Genomic DNA, 22629 nt, shown 5'->3' with positions numbered 1-22629 from the left:
CTTATGTGAGTGTATTGAATATCTGTCATTTGCAGATAAATCTACAAATTCATGTATGCTTGTGGAAAATATGTATGTACATACACACACATATGCACACCCATGATCCTATAGCACCCCATTTGTGCTTGAACAGAGAAGGTGGCAAACAGGAGCCCATGCTCCCTCTATGTCTCCTGCTCCTAAGAGCCATACAGTCCTGTGTATTCTTAATACCCTGGACACTTCTCACAGCCTTCCCTAAGCCAGTTCAACTAACTGGCAAAATGACAGAGAGCTGTACCTCCTGCATTTTCTCATGGAGGCATCCTCATGGATAAGTAAGTAGCAGGAATGTGCGTGGAGCCAGAGGAGTGGGACCTTTCCCTCATGGGAGCAGTGAGCAGGTAGGCTGACTTGCAGGGCTTTCTGAAATCCATTCTCAGCACTGAGCTCGCAGCTCACACAGCCTCAGAAGTATTTGTGGGATGTGATTGCTGTCTGGTTTGAGATTCCTCTTTGCCAGAGACCTCCATGTCAGAATATGGCAGATCTCCTGCTGTGGGTAGAGTAGAAATGGTCAAGGTGAGAGGAAGGATGTTTCCAAGGACAACTTGTGGAAGAAAAAACTTCAGCTAAGTTCAGTGAGGCACAGGTCAGGCTGAGTTCTTGGAGTATAGAGTGTATGTTTACATTAGTATTTGTTTATATACATTAAATAGCCCTCCAACAGGGTGCAATGGAAAGCTCTTTGACATCTGGTACCAGTCCAACAGAGTACTGTAGTAACTGAAATACAGGGTAGCGTGCACTTGTTCGAAGTGGGACTGTGGTGCTATTATTACTAATAATATTGCATATGTTATTGTGTGTATTATCACATATTGTGATAATATTGCACAGTATTATTATTGTCTGAGTGATATGTCCTAAATGGGTGAGAGGAATGTTACTTTGTTCACATTTGACAGGAAGAGGCATGCGTTTGGGATACCAGCCTGAACTGTTCACTGGCAGCCTACACTTGCACTGTGTTTTAATGTGCTGTCACTGGTGAGACCTGACCATGGATAGCTTGTGGGACTAGCCATGTGGGACTGGGTTGAGGTGGTTTCGAGTTTCTCTGTATAGTGATTATGTATGCAGGGGGTGGCTTTGTATATGGCCTTTTTCAAGGGGATGGAGGTGGCACACAAATGACAGCTCCTATTTTCCATTCCTTCTCTACCTGTTGATATTCTGACAAATATATAGTGCTGCAGTAACCTGTTTTAGTATAATCATTCTTAATGTTTGTGTTGCAAGTGTTGAAGGTTCTTTGCAGCTATGCCATGGGACTTTGAGTTGAAATTACTGTCGTGCTGATGTGAAGCTTGTGAAGTTTTGGCTTAGGAGCAGTAATCTTCAATCTTAATCAAAATTCATCAGTTGTCTGTGGAAAACAAGTTCTTCCTATGGAATTTTCTCCCCCGTCCCTGGCTTTTCTTGTTTCCTTGCTAAACTGTTTTTTCTCTTCCCCTTCTCCCAGTCTGGGCCCTTTTTAACAAAATATAACACTGTATGTATGGCAGGGCTAAATGATATTCTGTGAAGTGCTAATGGCTATGCAGGTCAACTGATGCTTGCCCTTCTCCAAGGTAGCCATATACTGTAGGGTCTGTGTGTGGTTTATTGGGGTTTTTTTCAGCTGTGCACTAGCTAAGGGATACTAAAAGTTACTTTTCCTTCTCTTTTTCTTTTTTTTTTAAACTCTTGTGGATTTCTTTAAAGGAAAAAGACTTACATTACACTAGTTTGTGAATAAGCAATGTCTGTGGAATTTAGCATGTTAGTGTCATTTGTGCTGAGGTATACCCTCAGTTGTATGACGCATTTGCTTTGGTGCAACTTGGCATTTTGTTGTCTGCTCTGGAAATGAAATAACTGCCCTTCAAGAGGAGCTGAATCTTTGATTTATGGCTGAGAATTGACAAAAGGCTAGAAAAATGGGGTTGGGTCTCAGTTTAGCTACTGTCTTTTGATTTTCAGTGAAATACTTCGCATCCTGCCTGACTTCCCACTCATCTGCTAAGCAGAACAGCCTTTTCCCCTTCTTCAAATACTGCTGATTACCGTGTCTATTTAGGCCGCAAATTTGGAACAGTTAGTTTCTTATTATATGTCTGTCTGGTACCTGATAAGTGTCATGGAATTTGTCTGAGGACTGAAAACTATGACAAGTTTTGAAGTTTTTGGAAACAAACACGAGACTCAAAGTTGATCCAGGTTTCTAACGCTGGCATAACATGCTTTCTCTGCAGGAAGAATTGCAAAAGTGGAAATGTAGGAAGCAAACAGTTCCTAACCTACATAGTGAAGCTTTTCTTTTTTCACTGGTATGTTTTGTTTCATAAGAAAGAGGGAGAAATGTGTAATTTTAATGTGAACCAGATCAGCTTGTTGAAACTTCTGCCACTGGTATTCACATTTGTCTTTATGTGTGCACATGCATATTAGTAAAGGCTTTTGCTCTAAAAGTCAAAAATTGTTTTTAATGAATAATCCTGAAGGGCCAAATTAAGGTAGTCTGGCTGAAAAAACATCAACTACATAAATATAAAAAAGGAACCATTGACTTAAAGGTTTTTTTCTAATGAAGACATTCAAATATCGATAATACCATTAAAAACAACACCAAAATGCTTCTCCGCAAGAAAGGAAGTATGTTGTCCAGCAGGATTTAAAGAGTGAGAACTGCAACATACACTCTAGCTCCTTGGGTAGCTTTAACAAGATGTTCACAAATTTGTAGGTGGAGGTATGAGCTACTGCTTTGTCAGTGGCTTGTGCTCTCTGCAAAGCAGAGACAAGGACACAAGAATTGTGGATTCTGGCTGAAGGCATGGGAAAGAGGGTGCTTTTTATCTGCTTCCTCAGCTGCTGTCTACCTATGCCTGTTTCCTCCACCTGCATTTAGTTACTCTTTGGTCATGCTGTCCTGGTCCTGTCTCTCCTGAACTGATTGTCTTGGGTAACTCCCTGTGCTGTTGCTCTGATAAATAATTTGTTTTCACTTCTGGCAATGCTGCTGCAGTTTCAGAAGAGGGAAGAGGACAGTCACTGTAATCTTAAGTCAGTAATTAGGAAGAGCAATGTTCAGATCTGAATCTGCTGAGCACCTGGCTCAAAGGGAGTGTACACTGGTGATGTATCACGCACATCAGATTCTTTGAAGTGCTTCAAGAGAAGTAATATAGAAGCTTCTGTTTCTCAGAAACAGCTGAAAAGAAGTTCTTGGCAGAAGACTGATGTTCTTCCTGCCAAACCAAGGGCCTTCTCTTGCAGCGATGCTTGCAAAAATGCAAAGGTTCTTGCAATAATTTATTTTTTTGTAGGAATTTTTAAGTAATGACAGAAGAATGCAATTTTTTCAATAACTGTGTTCAACGAAACAAGTAAGCTGTTTTAGCTGAACCATAATGGAAGTAAAAATCAGGCCAAGAAGAAGCCAGAATAGCAAATTCCATCTTCCAGTAATTTGTTCTAGCAAATTTTGTTAGTAATGAGATGCTGTGGCAGTCTAAGAGTAGCTGAAGCTCTCTATGCTGTAGTTCCATGTCTTCCCATAGACTAACTTGTATGGAGAAAACTTGTCTTTGTTAGTCACCTCATAATGCAGAGATTTTTAAATTATGGACTAACATAACTTCCAATAAAGAGTCTGCTTTTTAAATTCGGTGTTGCATAGGTTGATGTCCTTAAAGCAACAGCTCTACCTCTACTGAAGAAGTTTGGAATTGATGGTGAAAATCTGGAAATCAAGGTAAGACAGTTTGTTCCTTTCTTTTCTAGCACATGTTGAAATTATACTTTTGGACTGCTTCAGAGGGCCACATGTTTGCTCTTGGTTTCTGTCTCTAACAGATATCTTGTTGTGGATACACACGTCTTAAATTGCCCCTTGTTCTTGGCATGTTTTAAATGGCATACCAGCCACACAGTAATTATAGTAGGAGAGATGCAAAGGCTATGGATATGGGGGTAAGGAGAAAGTAGTGACTTCTCTTAGTCGCCAAAGAAGACTAAGAAACCTTTTTACTTTCCTGTTGCTTTTCAGTTAATTTAATATCTTTTTATTTCTACTTGCTCTTCATGCCCCATGCTTGGGGCTAGGGAGTAATAATGGCATCTTTTGCCTTCTTTGCTTTCGGTTTGGAAAATACAGGAAAGAAGCTTTTCTTAAAGACTACACTCTTCACAGGCCCAATAAATCTGGATGTAAAATCATCATGTCACTGTCCTGGGACTATCAGCCTCTACTCCCGTGGCCCTGCAGCTGGTTTCCAGCTCGCCATAGCCCTGCCCTTACACCTGAGCCAGGCCCACTCATAGGCTTGTGTCCCAACTCCATCTTTGTGGGTGTTGACGTGGGATGGTGGATCAGGATCAGGCTAGACAGGTCTGGTCCCCCTTATACAGAATCACAGAATATTCTGAGTTGAAAGGGACCCACAAGGATCATCAAGTCCAAGTCTTAACTGAAGGACCCCTATGGGGATCAAACCTTTGACCTTGGTGTTACTGGCACCATGCTCTAACCAACTGAACTCAAGCATTTCTAGTCTTTCTTCAGCAGCAAGGTGCAGATGTGCTACTCTTAAGCCAAGGTTGTTTTGGTAAAGATGTTTTTTTGGTTGGTTGGTTTTGCTTTGTTTTCTATTGAGAAGCCACGCCTTACTGTATTTGAGAGAAGAGGAAAAAAGAAATCAATGTTTGCTTTTAGTTTTGGTGCAAAGTCCATTTCTGCCTTTAGGATGTCTTTTTCTTGCTGTGTTCACATAATGCCCTTACTTATAACATTTTATTCTATGTGAAGTAAAAGCTGTAAGTTTTGGGGTGTGTAGGTACATTCTTTGTACTCTTTACTAACCTGCTTTTTTCCTCCATTATTGTTTCTAGATCAACCGGAGAGGAATGCCTCCCAAAGGAGGTGGAGAGATACTGTTTGCTTGCCCAGTGAGAAAGATCTTGCAGCCTGTTCAGTTTACAGACCCTGGCAAAATCAAGCGTATCAGAGGAACTGCGTATCCTTTTTGTTTGACTGTTTTTCTACTTTTAAATAATTTTACTCAAAAAAAAGAAGTCTCCTAACTTGAAGTCAGAGGAATGCACCATGTTGTTGAACATGTATCCAGGTAACACAGGATACCATTACACAGAGGAGTCACACAACTAGATTTCAGGGCAGTGTCTCAAAACTGCTGTGTTCAGAACATTGCTGTTCAAAAAGCACCTGTAGATAAGTGAATAAATTTCAAACTAAACCGCAGTATTTAAAATCTTTTCAATAGCAAGGAAAAGTTAAAATACCTTCCATCATATAAGCAGCACTAAAAGAAATCTTACCTTGTGTGTAAATCCAGTAGTAACAAATAGTAGTTTTGTTATGCATCGAATAGGTGACAATAGGTTGTTAATTAGTCTATTGGAAGTTAGATGAGAGTTTAAATCTTAGTTCAATTTACACCTTACTGTGCACACTAAGCTTTTTGTTGTATTTTGGAAAGAAGGTCATTGACTCTTCACCTTTGGTAGTGCTATTGCAGATGGAAGTGGAGGAGATTTTACTTCCACAAAAAGATAAGGGCACAAAGTATTGTTGTGAACTCCTCACTTCTTCGAACAGATCTGCACATCTAGTTAATGTTCTAGATTGTTTGTTTCTTCTTGATTTTATTTTTCTCTTGTGGTTTTTGTGTGGTATCTGTCATGAATCTGCTGTCATTGTAGGAAGAAGGCAGAAATTCCTTAGAGGAAACTGTCTTGAGCAAGGGCCAGCTTGTAGTTTAATTTGTGATTGAGACTCCCAAGCATAATCTGGCTTTGATTACTCAAAAGGAAAGCAGAAATGAGATTGAGTTTCCTGCCAGAGGTGTAGACTTGCAGCCTGTTCCTTCTTTTACTTTGTGGCATACCATCATAATTATGTGTGAGAAGAGGACATCTTTCCAATTGCTGCTTTTAGATGAGTGCCATATTGCCAAGCAAGAGCAGTTTTACTGGATGCATATGCTGTAGTTCAAAAAGTAGGTGGCTCATTGTGCTTTTGGTGCTGGTTGCCATGGTCTTCTGATGAAGAAAGTACTTTCCTTATGCCTCCATTCCTCTCTCTAGTGAGTAGTTCTATATATTTGTGTGTGAAGGAGGAAGCAATGATCATGACTTTACTGGCATTGTTCTAAACTGGTGTTAATGCGTAGCACCATTTTGGGCCACTTTGGTTTGATTGATGTATGTGAACTACAGATTTTTGAACTTCCTCTAAGTTTTCCTGAGCTTTTTTCTCAGGAATACGGGTTTGCCTTTAGTAAGCCCAGTGAGATACAGTCTTATTTTAGTTTAGCCATTAAGTGGTCCTTCAAGACAGTAGAAAACAAAATATCTGGGAGGATAAGTCCTTAAGTCTCTTCAATGTGTATTTTTGTCCCTTCAGGATTCATCTGAGTAAATATGCTTCCTCACAGCTGGGGCGATTGTATTGCAGCAACCTTTTACAGTCATCCAAAATACTGAGTGTACCAACTGTGCAGAGCAATCAGTTTTCTGATTATTATTTAATGATTTTGCCCTTAAAATTCAAAAGTTTTTGGTTTACCTAGTCCACAAGAGATGCTATAGAAATTTATAGAAAAGGAAGTTCCTCCCTGCTAGCTGGGCGTTCTGAAAGTGTGTTTCTCTGTATGTGTGAATGTATGTGCAGATGGGTGGTTAAATGTGAACGGTGTGAGTCTGTGCTATGCTTGGGATGGAATTTGGAGCACAATGTGCTTTGTACATTTGGAGATCTGTTAGGAGTTTCTCTGAAGCAGCACCCGAGTACAAGGGCAGAAAAGCAGTTCATCTCTTGTGTACTGTGAGAAGGTGGGTTGGGGTGAGCAGGAAGGTGGTAATTTCTTCCTTCCTGGAACCTTCAGATGCTTAGTGACTAGAGAGTTGGTGAACTTGATAGCCTTAGAGCACTGCAAAATGGTTGGAGAGAGCAAAGATATTTTTCTTACAGCCTTTTACAATTAAATTTTTTTTTGTTAAAACATTTCTCTTTAATTTCTTATTCATCTTCCCAATTTCTCCCCGGTAGAAAAAGAAAGGCAGGATTTCTTGCTGCAAATTCACAGAAACTTCACCCAGGCCCATGTTTTAATAGTATATGAATAGCAGAGGACACGGGGGTTCCTCCATCATAAGAAAACACAGGATGACAGAACACCAATTTAAATTTGTTGAAGGGCATTTTCAAGATACAAGTTTACTCAGTCATAATAGGTTGTTCTTCAGCACATTCTGTGTAATTCACTTCAAGGTGTATCGATGAAAAGACTGTAGAAAGCTCGTACGTGCATACGCTTCTCTGAGTACAGGAACATGGACCAGTGCTTATGAATAGATGTACAGGACAAAACCATGTTTTCTGAAATAATGCATTGGAACCTCTTGACCACTTTTGTCAATCTCCACTTTCAATTTCTTTTGTGACCACAAATAATTTCTTAGCTCAGAAATGTAGATTTTCTGTCCGAGTGTCACCACAGATGGCAAACAGAATGGTGGAATCTGCAAGGGGCATCCTAAATAAATTCCTCCCAGACATCTATATCTCCACAGATCATATGAAGGGGGTCAGCTCTGGAAAGTGAGTATCCAGTATTCACAGGGAACAGACGTAATTCTGCATTTGTTCATGTGGTAGGGTGTTTTGATCTGTAATTCTGTTGAGTTTTAGATCACAGTCTTCTGTTTGCTGACTTGAAATAAATATTCCTCACAAGGAAAAAATGAAATTATTCACTAGATGCATGTCTTTTACTCATGTAACAGGGATAGAAGTGTGGTTTTTTTAAACAAGGAATGCAGTGCATCATTACTGCCACCTAAAGGCAACTTGAGCTCTCTTCATTTTTAAATCCTTGGCTTTGAAGTGAGATTAAGATCAGAGGTGCCATGGTACACTGAGGAAACCAACATTCAAACTTAATTGTACACCTTCTGATGGAAATGGTAGCATTGAGGATGGGACTGAACTGTTTTAAGGAAGTATTCTGCTGAATAGCTGCAAGAATGTCTTTTCACCAGTGAGGACAGGAAAATTAATTTACTGTACTTCTACAAATTTTGTTTGCCATCAGAACACAGAAGTGATGGATGTGATCTAGACAATTTTACTGGTATCTGTCAGCTCTGTTATCCTCTTGTCACTCTTCACTGAAGTTGAAAGAGTTCTGGATAACTCATTTTTTTGTCTTTTGTCTGTATGCTCAAATGCAGGCATGCATATTTTCTTTCACTGTTTCTGCTTTTTGAAATATTACCTTAAAACTTGTTAGGTTCAGAAGTTTAGAAACCTAGAAAGTGTTGACTCATTTTAAAGTATTTTTCCTCTTTTCTAGTCCTTTATCTTATTTAATATCCCAGATTTGTAACTCTTGTGTCTCCAGGCTGTCAACAGTTACCAGAATTGCAGAAACTTTTCTGGGAGCTGTGTGTTTTTGGGGTCCCTTTTTTTTTTATCTGTCTATAAAATTAAAAAGTCAAATTAATTGAGACAGCAGCATTTTGTTTACTACATGTAGCCCCATGCAGAGAGATAAATAATAGCATGGGAAGAGGAACTGAATCCCTTTCCACCTGGCTGGTACATGTGGGTTTCTGATGCTGCTGTGCTGTCACATAGGTATGATTTCAGTACGACTGCAGTACCCCTGATACTGGGTAATTGGTCTAATCTTGCTAAGTATTGAAGCTTTCAGGGAAAGAGCTCAAGCCCCAAAGAAAGGTAATTTTGGTTTTGAATGTCACAGTGAAGAAACACCAGATATCTTTGAAATGTTCAGCAAACGTGAGTTAAATTAATGTGAAAGATAACCTCCTCTTTTTAAAAAAAATGCATTTCTGATGTTTGGATGGCTTTTTCTTTTCTTTTTCTTTTTTCCTTTTGAAAGAGTTTGTCCCAGGAGTAGCCAGCATGGAGATTTTGCGGCAAGTGGTACTTGATTCGACTTTTAAATACTGCTGTTAATTTTTTTTTCCCCAGAGTGAATCTAATGTATCAACCAGGAAATTTGCCATCAAGTCCAGATTCCCAGTATTGCCCTAGGAGAGGAGCTGGTTGTGACTTAAAGAGGAGGTTGGCTGGGAGTAGTTCTTGGCCCATTACTTGATTTTTGTCCTTAAATCAAATGCACTTTTTCCCTTTCTTTCAGATCACCAGGTTTTGGCATGTGTCTTACTGCAGAAACCGTCAATGGCACTATTCTCAGTGCTGAGCTAGCCTCGAACCCTCAGGGCCAGGGAGCAGCTGTGCTTCCCGAGGAACTGGGCCAGAATTGTGCTAAGCTGTTGCTTGAGGAGATCTACAGGGTAAGTGGCCGGTGTTTTGTGTCTACAGCTGTAGGGGAAGGAAGTGATGAGATTGGTAAAGGAAGAGGTGTCTTGGAGGCACCCTCAGACAGGCTCAGATCCAAACAAAGAAATGATCTGATGCTGCCAATGTCTTCTTCATCCAGGTAAAGAGTGGTTTTGAATGGTTCCTTTAACAGGGTGCTTTTTAAAGGCCGTGTTATTTCCAGTGTCCAAGAGATGTTACTATGAATCATAGTAATGGCAGATTTTTCTTTTTTTGCTTTCTGCCTACAACAGAATTCAGTCAGCTTCATGTGGGCTTTCAGAGGTTTTTTAAGAAGTTGGATGGGGAATATAGTCAATGCTTCTAAACTAGTAGTTGGAATGGAGCATTATGAGTGGGAGAACACACAAGAGAGAAGAGAAAAAAAACTAGCAGGCCTCTGTGTTGACCACTTTGTGATGATGATGATAAAGTCAAATGTGCTGAGATCTGTTGGTTGTATGGCTTGTTGGAAAGCAGCTAGGACAGTGTTTGCTTAGGAATCGTAAGTGCATCACAGTTTTTCACAGCATTCTCATTTTTTTAATTACTAAAATGATTTTCATTTGTGGCAAGACTTCTAGTGGAAGAGCAGTTTTCAATCTTTCAAATGATTTGGCAAACAGCACATTAGTGAGTTTCTGATTTAATAAAGAACCTACCTGCTGCTTTTGTTTCATATTTTCACAAATGTTAAAATAACTAGTTTTTAGTATTGACATAACACATTTGGCCTTTAGGAGGCAGTCATCTACAAATAATATTCACTGTTAAAAAAAAAAAGTAGTTGCTCTGGACCTTAATAAACTGAGAGGACTTTGCAAAGGGTTAAAAATGCCATTATTGAGATTCTGTATTAGGGCATGTAGTCAATGATAAAAATTCCCCTCAACCTTATAAATCACATCCCTACCTGTAGTAGTTTGTTTATCCACGACCATATTATCTTTTCTTTTCCCTTATGCAAATCCTTCATCTGTTTGAATTACCAACTTGCCCCTTGTTTCAGTCTTCCATTAATATTTTGTCTTTGTTTATTCAGTATATGCACCGTATTGCTAGGGGACTTTCTCTTTGTAGCCCAGAGTTCTTATCTCATAGAAATACCACCAATAAATATTCTCCCCGTGTTCCTGGGTACTGTCTAGGCCCCTTGTACTTCAACATGCATGTATGGAGAATAGTCACAACTAGTGACTGAAGCATCTGTCTGTTTCTGCATGTAGTGCCAGGTAGGAGGGGGGAATTGTAAAATCTTTCAGTTTCCTCCCCCCCTCCCTGAAAAAGAAAAAAACAAACAAAAACCCCAAAACAGAAAAAAACCCCACTCAACCTAAACTAAAATCTGATGTATTTGTTGCTTTGTATAAATGTTTTGGAAAACATCCTCAGGCAGTCAGATGTTTGGAGACATCAAAAATCCAATTTTCAGATACTTTTATCAGCAGCAAGAAGTATCTTTTCCTTTAAAAACCATCCAGCACTTGACAGATTGAAATTAGTGAGGAAATTTGTCCAGATATTATGCTTTGTTCAGAGTCAGATGTCAGAGAACTTCTGAAATGAAAGTTTCAAGATGGAAAGGCTTGAACTAGGTAACTTTCTGCTTCAGTGTGCTGCAGCCATTTGAATGTGCTGAGTCAAATTTTGCAAAGGATAGTGAGCATCTCAAGACAAGAAAAAATGTTTGAGGAGGAAACAGGGTCAGGCAAGTCTTTGAATGAAAAAGTAATAGGCTGTGAGGATTCAATGTCTTTGAGGATCAGATTTTCTGCAAGTGAGGGTGTTGGCTGTGGCCTGCTATGGTACTGCTGGTGCTCCTGGAAGAGTCTTTTATGTGTGGGCCACTTGAGTCCAAAAGTAACGGACAAGGAGTTGAGCAGTGTACAGACTGCTGTCCTCCACTACAGCAGCTCACTGTGGAAAAGTTCTTGTTAGCATTCTATTACCTAAGTGTGCTGCTTATCCACTGGATAAGCTCAGTCCTTATTTAGTGAATTCTTCACTCCCTCTGTCATAGGCAATATGGTGGTTTTTGTTATGTAGTTTTCAGAATACGCACTTGAATTTATATATGATACACATGTTCATATAGTGCTAGCCTGATATTTGGGAAGATGTAGTTTCTTTCTCATTTTCTCTCTCATGTACTTTTTGGGTTGGTTGGTTGGTTTGGTTTTTGTTTTGGGGTAGGCTTTTTTTGGTGTTTGGTTTTTGAAGGTTTGGTTTGTTTTTGGAGGTTTTTTTTGGTTAGGTCAGTTGAATCCTTGAAGAGGCAGGACACAATATCCCCAATACAATATCCCCAAGACACAAACCCTCTGCAATAATTTTTACCCTTTATGTAAGAAATTCTTGAGGCATGCAAATATGTACCACACAGATAAGGGAGGAAATTGTGTGTATGCCAAAATATAACTGACACTAAACCAAAGGTCAGAAGAATAATCCTTTTTGAAACACTGTTGTCCAATAACCAGAGCTGTGATATATATATGTACATATCAGTTGTGGATTTATATCACAACATTTCAAAATGGATGGGATTTTAATGATTTGTGTCTAATTGTCACATCTAGCCAGATTTGGCTCTGTTGTCAATAGAAACAATAATGGAGAAACTGCCATAGACTGAATTAATAGAGCCTAGAAGCTGCATCCTAGGTTGGTAACGAGTGCCAGATGTTTTTGAACAAATATACTTTGGCTCCGACTTTGCCCATCCCATTTCTCTTGGGAGGGTTGTTTTTGATTTTGGATGCTTGAGTAAGTGGCAGCTGGATCGAGGAAAAAAAAACTTGGCCTTCTTGGGAGTGTGAAGTTCTTCATTTGGCAGAAGTTACTGTTCTGTCATTAGATTACAAGCAATTGCTTAATTTCGGTGTCTGGCAACTGATTATGTGGGAATGGTGTTGCAAATGAGTGGTTTAGGTCACTTAAATCACCAGGAAAGGTGATTTATAAAGCAGGCTTTATATCAATTTGTTGAAGTGCAACAAAGTTTGATGGCAAGGTTCACTCTGTTGCGTACTACAAAGATGAAGTGCACAAAGGAAAATTGGATTAGAATCAATCTACAATGATTTACGTGGAGAGCAGGGATGCAAAAGGTAAAGATGGAAAAGGATATGAGAGATCCTCCCTTTGGGTCATGATAGTAGACCCCTTGTCAAACTAGCCTCAGATTTGATCAATGGTTTATGTCTAAAGGATATGGCGGCATTTATTCATTGACTACTGGGATGTTGACAGAATGCCTGTACAGCAGTGCACAGAGTATGGGGAACAAACAGGAGGAACTAGAGAGCTGCATGCCCTCACAGGGCTTTGATCTCATTGCAGTTACAGAGACATGGTGGGATAGCTTCCACCATGGAATGTTGTCACGAAGGGCTATACACTGCTTAGGAGAGACAGACCAGGAAGGCCCTCTGTGTAAGCTCTGTCTTGGGGTGGGTGATGAGCAAGTAATGAGCTTATGAGTTAGGATAAAAGTTGACATTTTCGTGAGCTTTTGCTACAGGCTGATCAGAGGGAGAAAACGGATGAGGCCTTCTACAGGCAGCTTGAAGTCTCCCATAAGAACATGGGGGTAAGTCCCCATAAGTGCCTGTGACTTGAGACTGCTTCAAGCTCAGTGAAATACATCAGGTGCCTTTGCACCTCTCAGTGAGTGAAGGGTTCAGTCTTGAGGAGTAAGAGTATCAGCCCAGGTCTCGTCAGCAGCTTTTGGTGATTGTCTTCCAAGTATCACAGACTTGAGGATTGGCAAGCTTCGAGAGGCATACCATTGAGAGGGAGGTGCTGGTGCAGACTGCTGTGGCCCAGGAGAGCTCAAAGAGCCTCACTTAGGACTGCTGCTTATAGGGTTGTGAGATGCTTGGCTTTCGCCTTCTGTCACTCTCCATCCTTGCCAACATCTGGGTTGATTGTTACTGAAATTTTCCTCAAAAGGTGCAGTAACAATAATATCATTCCACCTGGGGTGTAATTTAGACAAAAATAATATTCCAAGGCTGTCCATTAGATGACAGCAGTTCAGTAGGCAACAGAAGATCCTAGGAACAGACAGGTTTTCTGATAAACTCAAGAGGAGCTTAACTGCCTAGGAGCCATTAATCAAGGTCAAGGTCTAATGAGAAATCCTGGGGACATTGTAGAGTGGCCCAAAGGTGCAGGGGGGATGTACCACCACGAACGGGCATAACAGCACATTCCTTTTGCACAAAAAAACTGGTGATGACTGACTCATTGCAGCAACAGAGCTTATGTAAGCAGCTGTGATGTGATGGATGCACTGTGTTTTGATATATTGTTTAGGACACGATTGTCACCATGCTGATGGAAGCTTTTGCATAGATTTGGTCACAAAAGTAGATGTTTTATAACGTTTACAGATTTAGAAAAACAAAAAACAAGCTCAGAAAATTTAGTTTTCATCCAAGTGATAAGGAGCATTTTGAATTATTAACCAAGCTACAAATACAGAAAGACCAGTGTCAGGAATACTCCCTACGAAACTCTCATCTGCTTCTTGTTTCAGATTGGCAAATACATAAAGTGCTGCAATTCATGGTATCTTCAGAGGCATATGAACTATAATTAATACCTCTTTTAAATTTACTGCAAGGAAATTCTTCAGTGTTTACCTTCTGTGATGTTAAAAGAGATTAGGAGGGATGGGAGGAATGTTTAATGTGACCTTGTTCTGGGTTTGTTTTAATTCTGTTCCTTTCCCAGCCTGCCATGTGAAATTAGTTTGTCATTGTTACAAAATCTAGATTTCTATCTTCTTGGCCCTTGAAAATTGGGACTGATATTTCAGCCTTTTAAGTGTATCTTTTTCCTTTATTACTCTCCTCCCATCCCAATTTCTGGTTTGTACAGAAATTAATTATTAAAACATTTTGGTTTGCAGGGAGGCTGTGTAGATTCAACAAATCAGAGCCTTGCTCTGCTTCTTATGACCCTTGGACAACGGGATGTTTCCAAAGTCCTGTTAGGACCTCTCTCTCCATACACGTAAGTTGTTTTGTTCAGTTTAATTAAGCAGTCTTTTTTTAATTCACTGGTTTTATTGCACAGCTATTTTTATATATAAAAGACTTTGCCTGTGGTTATGAATAGAACAACTTGTACCTGACTTCAAATGAGACAAGTGGCGTAAGTTACCTAGAGTTTATTTCTACATGTTAGATGATTATTCCCTTACTGTTCTATATTATTCCTGTTTCTGAGAATTGCAGAGACAGAGTTTATTGATGGTTCTTGACCTGGATTATATGTGTACATCAGTTTGCTTTTGTTGCCTAGTGTACACTAGTGTGTTTTCCTAGTGATCTCTCTGTAGCTGTGTCATTAAATGTTGTATTTCAAATAGCTAACCAAATTCTAAAGCTGTGATTGTCCGTAAGAAACAGCTGAAGACTTTAATGCATGGAGCTATATGCTACTTCAAAGTTTTACCCCTCTTGGGCAGCAGACTTCTATCTAGTCACTCAGTCTCAGTTTTTATTAAAGCTTTGTCTGCTGCTGGTAGTTGTTCAGAGGAGAGAAAAAGACTAAATTTCTTACATAGCTAGTTATAAACACAGGTTACAGAATCACAGAATCATCAAGGTTGGAAAAGACCTCCAAGATCAAGTCCAACCTTTGAGTGAACACCACCTTACCAACTAGACCATAGTGCCACATCCAGTCATTTCTTGAACATTTCCAGGGATGGTGACTCCACCACCTCCCTGGGCAGTCTGTTCCAGTGCTGAATGACCCTTTCAGTGAAGAAATTCTTTCAGATATCCAGCCTGAGGCCATTTCCTCTCATCCTGTCACTAGTTGCCTGGGAGAAGAGACTGGGCCCCACCTGACTATAACCTCCTTTCAAGTAGTTGTAAAGAGCAATAAGGTCTCACCTGAGCCTCCTTTTCTCCAGGCTAAACAACATCAGCTCCTTCAGCCATTCTTCATATAATTTACTCTCTAAATGCTTCATCACCTTTGTTGCCCTTCTCTGGAAATGCTCCAGCACCTGCATGTCTTTCTTGTAGTGAGAGGCCCAGAGCTGAACACAGGATTTGAGGTGCAGCCTCACCAGTGCCAAGGACAGGGGGATGATCACTGCCCTAGTCCTGCTGGCCACACTATTGCTGATACAGGCCAGGATGCCATTGGCCTTCTTGGCCACCTGGGCACACTGCTGGATCATATACAGCTGCTATCAACCAGCACGTCCAGGCCCTTTTCCACTAGGCAGCTTTCCTGTGTCCCCAGCCTGTAGCGCTGCCTGGGGTTGTTGTGACCCAAGGGCAGGACCAGGCACTTGGCCTTGTTGAACCTCATACCACTGGCCTTGGCCCATTGATCCAGCCCATTCAGAACCCTCTGCAGAGCCTTCCAGTGCTCCCACTCAGCTTGGTGTTGTCTGCACACTGACCAAGAGTGTACTCAATCCCCTCATCCAGGTCATTGATGAAGATATTAAATAGAAGTGCCCCCAGTACTGAGCCCTGGGGAACACCACAGGTGACCGCCCACCAGCTGGATGTGGCACTATTCACCACTACTCTCTGGGCCTGGACATCCAGACAGTTTTTTACCCAGCGAAGAGTGCACCTGTCCAGGCCATGGGCTGTTACTGTAGTTCCCCTAATCTTCCTTCTGACTCTTCTCATAGATGGGCATCACACTGGCTGACCTCCAGTCCTCCGGGACCTACCCGGTTAGCCAGGACTGATGATAAGTGATAGAGAGTCTCATCCCATTTGACTCCGTAGATGTATGAGTGTCCAAGTGGAAGAGTAGGTCACTAAAGGCTTCCTCCTGGATTACAGGGAGGCTATTCTGCTCCTAGTCTGCTCTCCTCTGGTTGCTCTGAGGATAACTGATCTTCCCATTAAAGATGAGGCAAAGAAGGCATTAAGTACTTCAGCGTTTTCCTCATTAGAGATCACAATGTTCCACTCTGCATCCAGTAAAGGATGGAGAATTTCTTTGGCCCTCCTTTTCTCATTAATGTATTTATGAAAACACATTTTATTATCTTTCACAGAAGTGGCCAGATTGAGTTCTAGCAGAAACTGTTTAGGGAAAGAGCATCCAGTATCAAAAATTTAATTTGCTTTATCAGACTTGCATGTGATTGACTAGATCACAATTATTCCTAGAGACTGAGCAGTTTTTCTTAGTCAAATGAAGGGTGGTTTGTTTATCTGACAATGGCATCAAATAATAAGACTATGAACTGTCCTTTTTCGGTTATCATGGTACCGGTGCTGTATACGTGAAAGGTACAGTACTGTGATAACTGAAGAATGGTGGTGCCATCACATGAGAGCTAGAAATTGCCTAACTGCTCTTCTCAACCTCTGATACCTTGGAAGCAACATTCATTAGATTTTGAGGGGAAGACAGGGAAGTGTCCCATTGCACAGAGGTGAAGTAATCTCCTGTAAAGTAAGTATTCATGTGAAAGGCTTACAAAGAGTAGGTATTAGTGTTTTAAGTGCACAGTTAGGCATGTGAAACAATTCAATCACTTGTCATTGTCCAGTCTTTTTTATTTTTTAAAACTTTTTTTTTGTTGTGCTATGAAAATCAAGCAAACCCAGTAGTTTATTTTGTAAGTGGGCTGATTTCAAATTGGTGGGTCGTCACTTCTTCCAAGCTAGGTATGTGTGGCAGGGATAAATGTCAGCAACACTCATGCTGGAGCAGCAAGTCACAGAATCTGTGATTCTGTGAGAATGTGACTCATCAGTCCTTTGAGGATCTATGCAGAGAGAACACAGCTTTCTATGCAGCACCCCCATGCCATCACTAAGGCTGCTTATAAAGGGCTGGTAAATTTGGCTCCTGAGCAACTCATCAGATGCACAAGCTTATGAAGTACATTGTAGTACTGTCACGTTCCCTAATGTTGTCTCTTCTTTCCTCTCTTGGTGCTATGACGTCTCTGCATTTAACTCTCCCACAGTGCAGAATCTGAAGCTATTTAAAAGCTGTGTTATGCTAGATTGTCTTCCCTATCTACCATACTGTAGCATGTAGCTCTCAGCTACAGTTGAGAGCACCCCGTGGGTACGTGGTACTTTGGAATATGGCATCAGAATGAGGAAATTTCTCCCAGTTTTGTGTGTTTTCATAGAAGCATCCTTTGCCCCAGCTAATGGTGGGGAGCGGAAGGGCAGGCAACACCTTAAATAGGCTATCCTGAGTGGCACTGGGGATACCTGTCCCAGAAAGACCACTTGGCCAGTGACCATCTGCTTTATCCTTTTCTTATCATTCAGATTTCACAGAAGTAAGTGCCTCTGTCAAGCTGAGCTTAAAAGCAAATGCAGTGTGCTGGCTCTGCCACTGACTCAGAGGTCAGTCTGGCAGGACAGACCTGTCTGCGTGCAGGTGGATTGGCATTAGGCAGGTGTTTGTGAAGGACAGCAACAGGAAAGCCTGAGGAGTGCCCCTGAGTGCCCCAACCCTTAGCTTTGCAAGGGCTTAGGGGCTTCAAGGGGAGGGGTCAGGGTGCCTTTGCCCAGCCAGGCTGACTGGCTTTCAGTTGTCCCCCTGCCTGGCAATGCCCTCCTCCAGCTCTTTGGGCTGTCTTCTCCCAGGAAGATATCTGTCAGTACTCTGGGGAGCAGTGCTGGGGCTGCTGGTGCTGCCAGGCAGAGCACTGTGCAAGTCCTGGGGCAGTTGAACCAGGGAGGCATTGCTGGTGCACAGGTCTTCTTTCGCGCTGGTCTGTGAGTTGGTTGCTTTGCCCTGACACATGAAGTGGTTGTGTGTTCCTTAGCAGGCTTTGGGCAAAAGACAGCACTTAGATAAACAGACTTTTTAAACAGACTTTTTACTCTTTTTTTCTTACTTTGGTTTGGTTTGGTTGTTGTTATTGGCCATAAGGAAAACCTCCATTGTGGCTCATGTAGCTGTCCCTGGGCCTAAGGTGCAGTGTTCAGCTCTGCCTTGTTCTTGCCTGAACACACAGTCTAAATTTTCAGCAAAATAAACCTTCTGTGTATCTTCCACCCCCTCTCTCAGTCTTCTAGTCTGTGCCTGTGTGTTTGGTGCAGCCTGCACTATTATTTGAGGCGCCCACACGTGATCCAGATCAACATCAAAGCTTTTACAAACCTGCTTTCTGCTGCGCTTCTGTCATGTACCTTCAGCTTCCCCCCCCCTTTCTCTCCTATTTCTAGGGCTCTTACCACTTGTGCTTCTACTGCTACAAGACAAAGCTGGCTTTGTGCTGCTTCCATATTCTCCTCTGGTGTCCCCAGGTAGCCTCCCCTTCAATTCCACTCCACTGAGCCTTTCCCATGTACATGGGGGCTGATATGTGTTTTTTCACTCTGCCTTCGTTGAAAAGGGAGAAGAAGCAGAGATACATGATAGCCCACCTATGTGCAAAGAGAAGTATGGACTCAGCTGATCCCACCAACATGTTGCAAAGTTTGTTCATCAGCTTTTAGGGTTATTCTCCGAGCCTCTGGCTCCACACTGCATTTCATTTGTACAGTTTATTCTGTGCTCTCCTTGCAGTTCAGCATGTCACTTCTGCTGTTTTACACTTGGCTGCTTTCTTGTCATACTGCCAGAGGACCCAGCTAAGGACAACACTGGTACAGAGCTTGTTGCCTGTCAGCATTTGTGCCAGCATATACCCATTTACTTATTATAGCTGCAACCAGAAACCTAGCAGTTGAGGAGGCATGGGAGAAAAGGTGTTTCTCGTTTCTTTCTTTCAACTGTTAAATCCATTTGAGAGATGAGAGAGCTGGTATCTGTGCTGAGGCAAGTTACCAGCCTGGGAAGGTGCAGTAGAAATGTGTACATAGCTTTGGGAGCCATGTGCCCACATTCACCCTGTGGAGGCATTCAGGAGACTGCCCCAGAGATAACTCTTAAGTCAGATCATCCCAAGCACAGACCAGTATAGGTAAAGCAGCCTCTTATTGTCTGGCTCCTGCCATTTCCCTCCTCTCCCCATGTGTCTCAGCACAGGAACATCAGCATGCCCAGCTGAAGTGGATAAGGCAGTTTTTGCTCCTGTGACTTTCACTGGGCTTATTCACAGTTTCTCTGAACAGGAGCTGCCAGGAGGCTTTCAGAGGCCTCATGATGTCACTGTGGGGACTGTCCTATCCTCGTGGTCTCCTTTTGTGGGTACTTTCTCGTGATTTGTTGTAATGATGTATGTGTGATTAGTTTGCAATTATGCTTTCAGCATGCAGAGCAGAGGCTTTTTTCAGACTGCCAGACAAGCAGATGTGTGAACTGGATCCCATTTCTTTAAAGGTTAAACTTAAACTAGAAAAGCACATACCAATTGCTGGAGGAGATTAAACCTTAGTTCAAGACTGCAGACCTACTTGTGGCCATGACTGAGACAGAGACCAAACCTTTGTTAGGAACAATTACAAATTTTGTATTTGTAGTCTTTTGGTGTAATTGTTTATTCCTTGTTTTGGAGAAGCCAGTAGAAATGTTTTCTTGCCATTTTTGTTCTTTTTTCTAATAGTTTTTCCTGTCACTTGTTCTGCAGTCAGTGGTGTTTAGGAGCACTGTGTCTGTTTAATTTCTTCAAGCCTTTCTTTCTAAAATGATGAAAGGAAAATTAGTTCTGGTTTTTTGTTGGGTTTTTGTTGTGGTTTTTTTTTTTAATGAGAAAACAGGAAGAAGTCTGACTCTAAATGTGATTTTAATGGAACATTTAACTAAGAAGAAATGGACAAGTTAGTAGTACAAATCAAACACATGCTTTAGGATCTCTCTTCTTAAAGTATGCTCCCAACCTTCTGGCTGTCCCTGTTTTGTGTTTATTTCTGCTTTAAACATTGGGAGGGGGAATGGAGTACCACTGGTTGGTATGGGATTCATATAGCCCTGATGGAGAGTCAGCATCATGAGTAAATGACCTTGCCTGGCTACATTTCTCTCTTTTTTTCTTCCCTCACTGTTTTGTCTTGCTGTGTTACCAGGCATTCCTCTCTCTGCTTATAACAAAGAGTGCAGTGGTTTCAGTAGGGGTCACTAGCCACTTCCACAGCACAAGTGAGAAGTGTCTGGAGCCTGTAGGCTTCTTTCTCTTTACTGAGCAAAGCTTTTGTGTTTCGTTCACCACGTTCATTGCTGGGATCAGTACATACTGCTAATGGGCTTTCTGTTTAATTTCTTAAACTGTGTTGCTTTCTCTCTCTCAGAATTGAGTTCCTGCGACACCTGAGAAGCTTCTTCCAGATCATGTTTAAAATTGAAACAAAGACCCCTGAGGAAGAGCACGTGGGCGGCGAGAAAGTCTTAATGACCTGTGTCGGCATTGGATTTTCCAACCTTAGTAAAACTATAAGATAAAAAACATCTGCAGACTTCATAAAAGACAGAAAATGGTGCAAAGATCTAAAAAATCCTACCTGTCTCTATACTTATTCTGGCATAGGAAAACTTGTGATGATTCCAGTGCAGAGGTACCCAAGCTTGCTGCATGTAAACAATAAAGCTGACTTTAGGCTATTTAGACCTGTGCTATTTATAAATGCAATGCCAGGATTCTGTCCTGCATGGAGTGGCTCTCTGGAGTGTCAGCTGGCTTAGGACTCTTTGCACTGTAATCCACTGAATGGGACACAAGTGCCTCATGTCACTGTGCCCTCAAACCATAATGAGGTGGGTGCTCTGGTTTTGTGAACCTACTGATTTCACTCTTAGCTTTTTCTGAAAGCTTTAGGTAGAAAGGGAAAACAAAATTAACCAAAACAGGCTTTGTGGTGCAAAACAAATGATCACAACAGAAATATTAAATTCTTGAGGTAATTGCAGAAATAATATTGGCATGGAAATAAAAGTAAACATGTGACAATAATTCTTTGTTCATACATTGCACATGCATAGAATTTGTCAGATGCTGCACTCCTGCTTATGTTGACTAAGTTGCAGTTTCACAGGAAGAATAAAATACCTGTCTTTTATTTTTCCTTAATGTTAGAATACTGCAGAAGAGATCACAGCCTATACTGACTTGTTTTAGCCTCCTTTGCAAAGATGGGCGTGGGAGGACGAACCACCATGACAGATTTAGGCTTATCACATATATTCTTTTTAGGTTTGTTTGCCATACACCACAGCTCACAGTTAGCTGCGAGAAGTAGTAAAAATAGCTGTAGGTTTTGAGGGACAAAAATACATTCAGTTACACCATCATGTTTTGTGCATCTGCCCCCTTTTGAAAGTGGGGATAATTGTGTATGGGCATTACTTGGATTGACAGATGCAAAAAAGTTTTCACTGGCATATAAAGATTTACCCAAGAAAGGCTTTTGGTAGATTCCAGGCAAACATGCTGAAGTTAATTCTGAATGGACACAAGGAGAGAAATTTGTATTTGACTGCAGACTTAGTATGTCTAGAGTAAAATAATACTGTGTCAAAAGCTGGTATAGAGAGAGAGTAAATACTAGTGACTGTGTTATAATGGTCTTACAAACTTTGATGCCATTGTAAAGTGGGCATTACCTCTGTAATATGAAAAATGTATATTGGACCCAAAAGAATTTTAATCAAATGCCTAACTTTTTTTCAGTGTTTTGCTAACTATTGCAGGCTGTGGGAGTAATCTTTGTACTGTACTTTGTTCTTGTTGCAATCTGTCAGACATGTTTCGGAAAAATAAAGTATTTTTTTTCCTAAATAAGGTTTTATTTCCCTTTAAAACAAAACAAACAGCAACAAAGACTGAAAGCTTTTCCCCAGTCCTGTAAGATGGCACTTCATAACATAGATGGCTATTTTGAACTGATACATGAAAAAAACAGCTTTGGGAGTTACCAGAGTGGAAAGAAGGGAAAGGGTGAAGCCTTTCTTACAATTCAGTAGCTTTCCAAAATTTGATTTGCAGCTAAGGAAATCCTAAATAAAACAGTAGAATGTGAAATAAAATAACTTGACTATATTTTTTAAATTTCAGGTTACATTAGGAAAAATATGTAGGCAAGAAATAATTTACCTTGCTCCCTTCTGTCACCTGTGCAGTGAAAAAGGTAGAAACTTAAAGAATTAAAATTACCCTCAATACAGGGAGCCACTGATCCAAAAGATAAAATGTACAAGCTAAGAATAATAGCCACTAGAATAAAAATATAAAGCTTACACTGATTAAAGCTAAACATTTATGGCACAGCTCAGATTTTCAAAATTGCCGTAAGTAAAAACTTCAAAAATCAAAAACTTTATTATCTTTA

The 22629-nt window shown here is 40.9% G+C and overlaps 1 protein-coding gene across 1 annotated transcript in view; it reads left to right on the top strand.

Annotated features, from left to right (window-relative positions):
- Positions 1-22079, top strand: part of RCL1 (RNA terminal phosphate cyclase like 1) — a 29871-nt gene extending 7792 nt beyond the window's left edge. The window contains exons 4-9 of the mRNA XM_029959040.1: positions 3707-3781; positions 4918-5042; positions 7523-7648; positions 9216-9372; positions 14316-14419; positions 20596-22079. Of these exons, the coding sequence (XP_029814900.1) occupies positions 3707-3781; positions 4918-5042; positions 7523-7648; positions 9216-9372; positions 14316-14419; positions 20596-20746 (738 nt within the window). The 3' untranslated portion in view covers positions 20747-22079. The remainder of the gene's footprint in view (positions 1-3706; positions 3782-4917; positions 5043-7522; positions 7649-9215; positions 9373-14315; positions 14420-20595) is intronic.
- The last annotated feature ends 550 nt before the right edge of the window (positions 22080-22629 follow it).

Source organism: Manacus vitellinus, unplaced genomic scaffold (genome assembly GCF_001715985.3).
Source record: "Manacus vitellinus isolate BGI_N305 unplaced genomic scaffold, ASM171598v3 scaffold_18_pilon, whole genome shotgun sequence".
In the NCBI taxonomy this organism is placed as follows: Eukaryota; Metazoa; Chordata; class Aves; order Passeriformes; family Pipridae; genus Manacus; species Manacus vitellinus.
The sequence above is the reverse complement of the archived record's forward strand: the minus strand, read 5'-3'. Positions and strand labels throughout refer to the sequence as shown.